The sequence below is a fragment of the Ostrinia furnacalis genome, unplaced genomic scaffold (genome assembly GCF_004193835.3).
Source record: "Ostrinia furnacalis isolate ACB-3 unplaced genomic scaffold, ASM419383v2 OfSCF2797, whole genome shotgun sequence".
NCBI lineage: Eukaryota > Metazoa > Arthropoda > Insecta > Lepidoptera > Crambidae > Ostrinia > Ostrinia furnacalis.
This window is the reverse complement of record NW_021133036.1, coordinates 12,427-23,998: the sequence shown is the minus strand read 5'-3', so window position 1 is coordinate 23,998 and position 11,572 is coordinate 12,427. Positions and strand designations below refer to the sequence as shown.

The 11,572-nt window shown below is 36.3% G+C and overlaps 1 protein-coding gene across 1 annotated transcript; it reads right to left on the bottom strand.

Annotated features, from left to right (window-relative positions):
• Positions 1-2,162: 2,162 nt before the first annotated feature.
• Positions 2,163-10,969, bottom strand: LOC114356355 (protein maelstrom; the record flags this gene model as incomplete). The annotated part of the gene is made up of 2 exons (XM_028309465.1): positions 2,163-6,193; positions 10,808-10,969. Coding segments are annotated over 2 exons (279 nt in total), but the record flags the coding sequence as incomplete, so codon positions are not given.
• Positions 10,970-11,572: the final 603 nt, after the last annotated feature.

Genomic DNA, 11,572 nt, shown 5'->3' with positions numbered 1-11,572 from the left:
TATCCAGCAGCCATTACCTCTGCGAGCTATGTGCCCCGCCCACTTGTTGAGAGGCTCTACTTAGGCCATCGAGCATTATGCCTAGATCTTCCACAGTCTCAGCCATGATTACGACATCGTCCGCAAATCGAAGGTGGATTATGTACTCGTTGATATTTATGCTGAATCCGCTCCAGTTCAGAAGCTTGAAAACATCTTCCAGGGCGGTGTTGAACAGTATCGGAGATATGACATCTCCCTGTCTCACCCCTTGCTGCAACTGGATGAGTTTCGAGTCCTGATCCTGGAGACGAACCGACATTGTGGCGTTTTCGTACAAGCCTGTCAACACTTCGATGTATCTATAGTCAATTTGGCACCGTTGGAGAGACTGTAGCACTGCTCAGATCTCGATCGAATCCAAGGCTTTTTCATAGTCCACAAACGCTAGACAAAGTAATAATTACCTTGATAATTTCTTTGATTTTACTAGTGTTTGGATTGCCTGGTGGCATTTTTGTTAGATAAAATTATAACTACTTAATCATTTAAAAATCTTTCTTGTTGTTTTAATATTTCACTATTTGGATAAACACAATATTCTACGAAGTGATGAACAATCTTTTTAAAAATGTAAGAGAAATATTGTCACTTTTTGTTTTAAGGCGTTTTTCGTATTACTTTATTGTGACTTATCTTATGGTTTTGGAGTAAAAGCGTCTTTATGCTAAAAATGACGTTTTTCAACACAGAGTTTACATAACTATCACGGCGTGCCCGTCCAGATCACGTCACTACTAAAAACGTGTCACTGTTACTCACAACAAATGCCGGTTTTCCCATTAAACTCCATAACGACACTAGTGATATCTGCCGAACTATTTGAGCTTTAAGCGTGGGATTTTTACAGCATGCACTTTTCGCGGAGCGCTGATTGATGGCGTTGTTAACTCAATTTCTCCAAATTTCGTATAGTGACGGTTTGATTATGAACGTGCGATATGAACTCATGGATAAAATTCACCAAATTATATTACCCTAAATATTAAGTATTATAAAAATAGTGAACTTCTGAGCATAAAAAGTTGTGTCAACATAAACATTGAATTGTTCATGAATATATCAGTTTTAAAAGAGTCATGTTAAAGGGAGTAATTTATAAAATTTTGATGGACAGGTATTATCAAGTAACTCTGTCGACTCAACTTGTAAACAATAATTTCATTTTGTCCAGAATGAAACAGACAAAAATATCTATAATAAACATTCTATAAAAGTGGCTTAGTTTTATTTTATCTAAGAAACATGATATTGTGACCAGAATCTTTTATAAGACAAGATAATGTTATCATACATTTAATGCAATTATTATAAATGACAGAAATAGTACATTTTAATTTGAAAATTTAGAAAGAGGCAAGATATTTATTTATATACAAAGTGAAATACATTATGTATTAACAATTTTCGCATCGACAAAGATACTCGGAAGCAAGATTAAGAGAAGTTCAAAATAATTTGGCACTAGTTACGAACATTTGAGACATCCAAGTGAGAAAAAACATAACAAAAATACATACATGAACTTAAAATAATTTGTTAAACATGTTAAAATTATAAATATGGCACAAATCGATGTATTAAAAATTAGGCTATAATAATTTACTAATTTATTACCGCTTTAATTTACTAATTTTATGAAATAAACTAAAATTCTAATATACATTAACATAAAAACTCAAAATTTAGTACAGTTCTGTATGTTTAGGCACAAAACAATTTCTTTACATACACTTCTAAATGAAAAAAATAAAATAATATGTATAAGAGACAGAGTACATTCATTCAAAAAACACATTCATCGATAAATAACTAAAAAGAGAAATGGATAAATGTGATAATACAAAAAAAATATATAAACCACATTTGGCTGACATCAGAGTATGTAAGTACATAATTATTACATTAATTTGCCAAGAAAGTATCAAAACCCATATTTTTATTTCATTTACTCCAAAAAACTAGGGAATAATTACATTAATCTAGCATTTTCATTACCTATTTCGTGTATTTAAAAAGACTATTTTAGTTATAGTGCACCACAAAATTCAGATTGGTCCATCCAACTAAATATCAATTACTTGTTTCCTATTTATTGCTGATAAAAATTAACAACTCACATCATCTGCAGGGATTACTTTATGACTCAAGTTGAGCATTCGCTGCTGGGTGCAAGGGACTGGCTAGAAACCATTTTTGAAGTTATTGTAATTTAATAAAAAATATTTTACTCTAAAAAGTTCTAATATGAGTTTGAGGTTTAAACAAAAACAAAGGAAATATATAAAGGTTTATTTTTTTATCTATGCTTTCGTGGACGTTTTAAGTCAGTAACGGCAAAGTGACTCGCCAGCCAGTGCCTTACACCCTATTTTGTATTTTTTCTATGGTTAACTCAGAAAAAAGATCTAACATTACAACAGATAAAAAGGGTACTGACAGACAATGGAAGAAAAATACAAACAAAATACCATAAACAAAGAAAAATCAGTCTTTAGGATACAAAGGAAGAACCATTTCACTTTAGAAAATCAACAGTTTATAAATTTTTGTCATAAAATATCATAGTCTATTACTTATTGCACATACATAGGTATATTACTCCATAATTATGAACTTGCTTTTCAAGCAAAATATGGATAAAACAAGTTTAGTTGCAATACTTTTAGGCGCATTTGTCTATCTACTACGCAACCTGTCATAGACAATCAGCCAATGTCACTACGTACAAATAACTACGAATATCACTTTAGTAATTCACTGTACAATAAATGCTATCTCTCTATCCATTTAAAAGGTTCAAAAATAAATAAAATTGCAGGAATAAAAATAAGTATAGTTAGGTAATTATTACCAATAAGGAAAATACTTAATTTACACACATTTTACACACATACAATAAAATATTAAATTTTAGTACATAATGTAATGTAGTAAAAATATAATGAAAGTCTTCATGACTTATTTTAGTCTCGATCTCATAAGAATAAATGCCAAATACTGTTGGTTATAAGGTTTTTATTACACATAATTTATACGATTTTGTCTTCACAACTATTCGCGTGCCACAGTCAAAATAATCTGACGAGTATATTATGTTTAATGAGTTTGAATAAATAATGAATAAATTATAAAAAACCTCAGTGACTATTATTAATACAGTTAATTGAACACAAAAGTATTTCTTTGTTGACTGCATTATTAATTTAACCAATGTCTTACAAAAAATCCTCCAAATAACAATATAAACAATGTATTTTTTCCTGAACCGACTGTGACATAATTTGGCAATTTTTATTAATTCTACTAATTTTATTTAGTTACACAGAAACACATAAAAATATTTAGCTATTTACATGTACACCATACTGAAAAATCTACTCCTTTTATACATTTATAATATTAGGTGAATTGTCTACACAACTAGCTTACTATCACGACAGTTTATTACAATTCATTTGAATTGGTGCAATCATCAATAAGTGTTATAAAAATAACAACCGAATTGAAAACCCCTCCTTTTGAAGTCGGTTAAAAATGAGGATCATGATTATTTGCAGAATTGCCTGTTCCAACGACATCCATTAAAATATTATGTAAGTCTCAAATTATAGAGAAATTCCCAACTAAAAATTTAATTGCAGTTTTAATCGCGTGTTGCTAGGTAGTTATCTCCGACTGATTGTTAAACACACTTATGGTCACATATAATTTCATTGCTTTCTCATATGGATAACAATTCTTTTACATACCAGCGTAAGTACCTACAACTTCGGAAAATGCAGATAATATAGCATTATTTAAAAAACGTTATAAATGCATTTTTGTAACGCAGTTATCTTTATTATTAGGAAAACGATATTTTACCTTTGATAAACGCCCAGTTTCAGTTTCCACACAAAATTGAGTGTTCATTTAGTGCCTTGTCGTGCCCCAACAGATGGCGTTGACAGTACACTAGCTCGCGATTGGTAGATCATAAGATTTCGTTTTGTGACGTTTTGTCTTAGTTATTATTAGTATGTTTGTCTCTTATCATTTGAGAACACACGTAGCTGAGAATACATTAACATTTACGTGCCTTGCATAGTAATAGCTTTGAGATATTACATGACTACGATGCGTTTGCGAGACGCAAATATGTATAAAGTGATAGGAACATAAATGTTTATATACCGGTGTTCTATCTCGTATAATACGGCAGTGTAGTGATGTTGTGACTAACTGTAATTAGACCACGAAGAATGAGTTGCACCACCTAACTTTAACAATAACTATAACGATAACCGGTGTTTTTTGTATGGAGTTTGACAGATTTTTGACATTTTGTTAAAGTCGAAGTAAGATGGTGCAACCCAGCCTTAGATGCTAAAATGCTAACTAACATTACATCTCGATTACGTCAAAGTAAACACATACTTTTGGGACTAGTGTTAACGTTGTCTGGCTGTTATGATTGCGGGTTTATTTCAAACCTGTGCGTTCGCTAAGAACTTCATTTCTGAGTAGATCTCGCATTATGCGCTCTGTATTTTGCGACTTAATGATACACTATTCATAAATGGGTATAAGTTGTCTCTCTCATAACCTATTAACCTAAACGCCTAGGCACACGTCTTCCTCAATTAGTGAATGGCCAAACGGAGTCTAGCCGAGCCGGTGCTGTTGTAAACAACGTGAAAAATTCTGGGCTGTCAGCCATTTACCTACCAGGAGTTCTACTACTTACCCCCGGAGCAGGGAAAAGTATACGTTGAAGTGAGAGATCACTAATTGTCCTTGATCGTTTGTCAAGCGTATATGACGCGAGGGACAAACTTGACCTTCACTGGTTGGGTTTTTGTGGCGGTCAAGCTGTAGATCCTGGCTACACAGGAGTGGCAGCGGTGAGAGTCCCGTGTACGACGCGTGAATTTATTTATCTTGGGTTCATCTCCACAAAGTATAAAGAAGTCGCTTCGTCTCCGTCTGAGCGACTAAACAATTAGTTAATTCGTTACTTTGGAATTAATTTAAGTTAGTTGCTCCATGTTTGAGTCGATAGACTAAGAAGATGCAGGCATTGGCGTCACTCGAAGGCTTAGTAGGCGCCAGACGTCTGGCCCTGGTACAGATTAATAGTACCATTGACATTACCCAAATAAAAAGGTCAAACAAAGGAAAAATCGATCTTATTGACATTATTCGCTAACCAGTTTAGGTGTATAGTTGATTGACCTTTGATTATAATCGAAAAAATTTTGATACGAACGAATATCGTTGTGAACGAAGCGCATGATAGGTACTTTCCTTTCTCCCAATGCGGCAACGTCTATCTCTCCCGCTCTCTAATAGTCTGATTTAAATTAAGGTAAAACTCAGTCCCATATCTTCAACCATAATTTCATACCGTTGTTGTGGAAGAACGAAATAAGAACTTAAAATTCACAAAATGTTTTCACGTTCTATCATCATGGCTACTACGCCTTACGGTATTACGAATACTCCCGAGTTTAGATCTCATCCAAAAATTGTGTTTATCGGTGATCTCTTGAAGGACATAATGTCGACTGTACTTTATGTACGAGCTTGTTTGTCTCGTGCGAGCTGTAAATCTGTTTGTTTCCCCGGGAATGCGTTCCGTTTTTGGACCCGTTCCAGGGCGTCCATCGTAAAAATGTTTGAAATTTAATGAAAAATATGAAGATGACTTTGAAAACTGGCCACCAAAGTGGCGAAGATTCGGAGATCGTCGTATTTTTACTAACATGCAGTCTCACTCGCGCGTTTAATATAAACATTGCACTAAAACGGTTGTACGTAGAACGTATCTACTGTTCGAACATCAACAGCGTTACACTTATTTCACAGGACTTACGGCTATCCTCTTGGAGGTAAATTGGCGATTATACTTAGTATCACAGGGTCGTCTTGACCCTTAAATTCACACGTACGTTTCGTCTTGGGCGTCGGCGGGTCCGAAGCACCCGTCGAGTAGACCCTAGCTGGATCGTTCCTCGGAGACGCTGTCCAGGTCGGTGGACGCGCGAGGCGTGGGCTAGCTGAGCGTGGAGCTCGACGACGTGGATAACGACTCGGCGGCCATGATGGCGATCGTCAGCTCTTTGCGGGCCTTTTGGACCACCCACACCATGAGGGTTATGCCGATCAGTATCTGGAATTGAAGGGATAATCAACTTTAAATATTGTTAGACTACAATTTGACTAATCAGGGTTTGGTAATTGGTTCATTATTTCTTTTAATGATGTAAAAATTAATTAATGCTCATGCTTATCATCAAACATGACGATGTCATGACTGTTATACGGGCTTCGAAACCTTTCTGAATTTTAAAATGTCACTACGTAGGCAAATAACTACGAAGTGGATCGTTAGGTCATACTTCTATACATTACATGAAAACAGGTAAAACAACTGTAATAAAATAATTACAAGTTGATTGGCTAAGCAATTATGACGCTGCGCAGTCTTCGCCTTGACTTATGTCCTTATCATAAAGAATGTGGTTGAGGAAAAGTGTTTTATTAAGGAAAACTCCTTGTATACTTCCCAACAGACTGGCCATAAGAACATAATGTTACAGTTCCTTTTACATTGACAAGGTAAAGTGGATAATCTTTCCTTGACGCATTCGGAGTTTAGAGACCCCTGTTGAAATTCCCACTTGGCTACCTAGTGACTAAGCAGCCATAGAAACTTGCCTAACTTTGTTTTAACTCCTACTTACTCATTTAAAACTATATTTTAAAGCATACTGATTAACTTTGTCATGCTTCACGCGATTAAAACACAATTTCTTAACAAAAACATTTAATATTTTTAAGTATCCCTATCGAAGTTATAATTTCTTACTTCAAGTTGTTTTTGAGACAAAATAATTAAAATTACTTGTGGTGACATAGATATTAGTACAGATACAGATAAATCTTGTGTCATTAATAAGCTATCTTCAATTGATTCTGATAGTAAATTGAATGAATGTCATTGAAATCTAAATAAATCCTTTGAAGATACACTCGTTCAATATGTAACGATAGTAATCAACACAAATCTTTATCGTTCGGATGCAATCGAGTCTGAACATCAATCACAATCTAGTTTAGATAAAGCTTCCATTTAGATATAAAATATTCAAATCGGTAGAGCAATCGAAAGATACGTCTCAAGTATCGAATAATCCTACAAGTTTATGTTTGCTTGGTTGAATGCGCTGATCCAGAACTAAGTCCGTGGTTTGAAAAACGATTTTTGTTGTAGATAGCCCATTTATCGACGAAGGCTATAGACTCATCATCATAATAATTATTACGACTAATAGGAGTAGAGAAATGAAAAAGTCGCGGGCAATGTCTAGATTTGTATAATACAGTTTGTTCGTTCGTTTCAGCCGAAAGACGTCCACTGCTGGACAAAGGCCTCCCCCAAGGATTTCCACAAATTCCGGTCCTGCGCCGCTCGCTTCCAGGCGCCTCCCGCGACCTTCACCAGATCGTCGGTCCACCTAGTGAGAGGCCTGCCCACGCTACGTCTTCCGGCTCGTGGTTTTCTGCCTTTCCTTTCGCGCCAAGAATATGCTAAAGGACGCTGTTATAATAGTAGTATGACAAGATAAAATGTTGGACATTAAACTATTTAGTACACCAATATTCGTGATGGACTATGATACAATTTTATGTATAGTACACCTAGTATTCATAAATGTGTCAGGACTTTGGATACTTGTTATAAGTTAACATCGCGGTCCAATATGTATCCTATCTCAATGCTCGTTACAAAATCTATTAATATTTTAAATTCTCATTAATCGGAAGGATAATGGCACATTGTGCAATAAAGATTACGGCCAGACAGTACAAACGCGCAATAATCTGCACTTGTATTCTGGCAATAGATAACTGAGCATTTGAGCCACGAGACAGAGAAGAACAGACAACTCATGAATCCAGTGTTTTTTTTTATTATAATTGGCTTTTTGTTGATGAGCCTGTGGCCCTGTTTATGAATTGAGATTTTTGCCTTAAGTGTGCTCATCTTCTAATCAAGTTTCTTAATTCAATTCATCCTTGAGTAGAATGCTCAAACTAGAAATCTTAATTCAGAAACCGGGCTTGAGACATGTAAATGCTATCAACGGTAAATTTTATTAGGCTTGCCTAGAAGATATTAATTCACTCTCATCTTAAATGAACCATAGCTGCATAAGTTTGATGAACACAAGTGAATTCCGGCGGACATAATGTCATGTCACTAACAAACAGACCACTAGGTACTACTTTACTAGTATAGCGAAGAGAGAAGACACCACTGTGTTAATTCCTGGCCAAAAGAAAGAACTTTAGTGAAATCCATGTATGTTTTTACGGTTTTTTTTACTTTTTTACCCATTGCCTGTAAGTTTCAGAGTGGCATTGCTCTTCCAGATGGGCTATGCCTGTGGGGCTTATCTATATTCCAGTGAAACTAATCAACCGATACCGTTGTTTGTACACTTATCTTTGCGCAGTAGAGCAATAATTCAATGGGTATTAATATAATTCATTTTGAATTAATTAATTATAAGGGAATTTTACGCCAGTTAATCTTTGTTGAGTTAATGTTACAGGGAAAATGGAATAATAGGTAATAGAGTATGAGAGTGTTGTACAGCTGTTGACTTGAACAATGATTATTTGTTGTGTAACAAATGTGCAAATATTCATATTCATATTAATTTATTCACTTAGCAATGTTACAAATGTTACAAGTTCCAACAATAAAGGGTAGTAGAAGATGTTCAAAATATTACATTGCTACCTCCTAGAGGTATATGTGATTTGCAAACAATAAAAATTAGGCATTTTATCCAATACATAGTGCCTTTGTTACGGCCCTTATTATAACCGTCATATAAATTATTTTTAGGCCTACTTATCTATCTTTGCTAAAATTCGCTGACATAGTGGTCCTAGCTCTGCAGCTCTGGGAAGGGAACAAAAAGTGTGGGAAATAAGAAGAATAGAATAGTGAAGCAGCTGCGAAATTTAAACAGCTGAAATAATGTGATAACAATAAGGTAGGTACTTTACCATCAGAAAATCAATGATTATATCCTTTTGGTTATCGCTATGATAAGGTACTAAGTACATTACTTGTTGAGAATCAGAGCAACGCAATAATGCAGTCCAATAAAATTGCGTCTCGCAGGCCAATAAAGGCTGGTATTATCATATGACACGCGAATACAGTAGAACCAAAACTCAGTGAGCGCACAGAGACAAAAAAATCCATAAACTAACTACAATGAGCATGTTGTGTGGAACTACAAAGTCCTTGAGTAAAGACTTTTTTTAACCACAACGAGGAAGCTCTTGGTCTGCATCTCACCTGATGGTAAGTGATGATCAGGCCGAAAGTGAAGCGAGCTTCACCCGGAATCCTCAACCACAGAGGAACTGGCTATCTTACCTCTTAACTGCCGGAACACAACAATGCTGTTATCATTGTTGTTATGGCGGCATTAAAGACTCCGGCTTAGCAAGCACAGCGTAACATTCTAGCGAAATGAACTGGACGATAGACGCCAGGCTAGCGGTTGATAGGAAAGAGCTTTGGTCCATCAATGGGTGGAGGTATACAGATGGTGATCGAAGGTGACTGCTAATTATTGTGGCCCTTAAAAATAAATTATCTTCAACCACTGGCGGCACGGGACTATTCCCACCTCTAGTTCCCACCACTGCAACTCCTAAATTGCAGTGGTATGGTGGCATAAATAAATTAAATTAAGGGGGCCTATCTTATGATGGCGGTCCACTGGCGGCAGTATGTTTTTTCGCTACTTAATTGAGTGCTGCACTCTACCTTTGTCCAGTCATAGTTACGAAAGAAGACCCAGCTTATTACTATTACCGAGCCTACTGCATTAGATCCTCTGATGATATCATTGCCAGCCCCTCGTCCGTAGGGACTGATTAGCATGGCCCCCGCCTGGATTCAGTAGGTTGAATGTTTTAATTCGTAATGGTTTGAAATAAAAACAAATAGGTAATGTACTAGTAGAATTGAAATCCTAATTGAAACAAAATCTCTATACATAGTAATATGGAATTACACCAAGTAAGTTAAATTCCAATTACTCATCCATGAGCATGATACGGGAACTTGTCGTATTTGAAATCACATAATTTTCCTGTAGAAAGAAGATTGCAATAAGTCGATGACAGTTGCACAAAACTGGCGAATACAAAGAAACCCTTGGTGTAATGTCAGCAATATGAGAATTCTATCGGTTACAGCAGATTCTGTTTCGCGTCTTAAAAAAAAATGATAGCAAACGATTTTGATACGATTGACGCAGAGATGTGAACTGAAATAGCTTCACTGCGATGATTTCGCGGGGGAGGGGTGCTACTACTAACGAAAGTTGGGGATTACTCCATAAACATCATCCGAAGTTTCCAATGTTGTCATTCCTTTCACGCAAACCCAGATCCAGCATGAGCGAGGATGACAAATAGACCCAAAACTCCTAAGTAACGTTGTTAACCCTGCTGGTCATGATTAATATTGTACAAACTTGAAACGCGAACACGATGTAGCCGTGACGTGAGAGTCATCCAGCACCTCGTATATACGAAAGTTGGGGATTACTCCAAAAACGTCATCCGAGGTTTCCAATGTTGTCATCCCTTTCACGCAAAACCAGATGCCAGCATGAGCGAGGAGGACAGATAGACCCGAAACTATGATAGCGTTGTTAACCCTGCTGATCATGAATAGTGTACAAACCTGAAACGCGAACACGATGTAGCCGGTGACGTGCGAGTCATCCAGCACCTCGTGTATGGACCGTAGGGTGGAGCCCAGGTACACGTTGATGACCTGAGCCGGCAGCAGGCCCAGCAGCGTCGCTAGATGGTACCCGCATCCTCGCACGTCGCTCACCTGAAAAAGAAGAACGTGACGTCAAAAAAAACTACCAACAGAATTGAGAACTTCCTAATTTTGTTGAAGTGGGTTAAAAAGGATTAATTTCTTTAATCGTGTCTCTTTTCTCAACATTTAGGGCCCTTTGAAAGGTTTATGATTCTTCTTCATTTATTTAACTTTAATGTTCTATCAACTTGACTTTCATTAAGCCGGTCGTTCCGGTCCACTCGGAAAAAAATATATCGTACAGAAACTCACGATCGTTTTATTCAGGTGAGAAAGGGTTAAGGAGTCTTTAATAAGACGTTTTGAGCCGCAAGTTAGCCGTCCGTTTGTAGGAAGAGGAACGCACATGGAAAATTGTATAATAACTGTATTGGAATTTTGGAATAAATGTGTAGCTTGACGTCCTGCTCTAAACGTCTAATTTGAAAGAGTCCTTATATTTTTCAACGTGGATCTGAAGAACCGGCTTAATGAAGCAGGGGATCATTACAGGAAAATCAAGTTGATAGAACATAAAAACCAAGTAAATGACGAAGAATCGTAAACCTTGACCTTTGAGACTGCCAACGACTAGTTTTTGTCTTGTTTAGACCGAACCCGAGATGGTAGATATCTTTA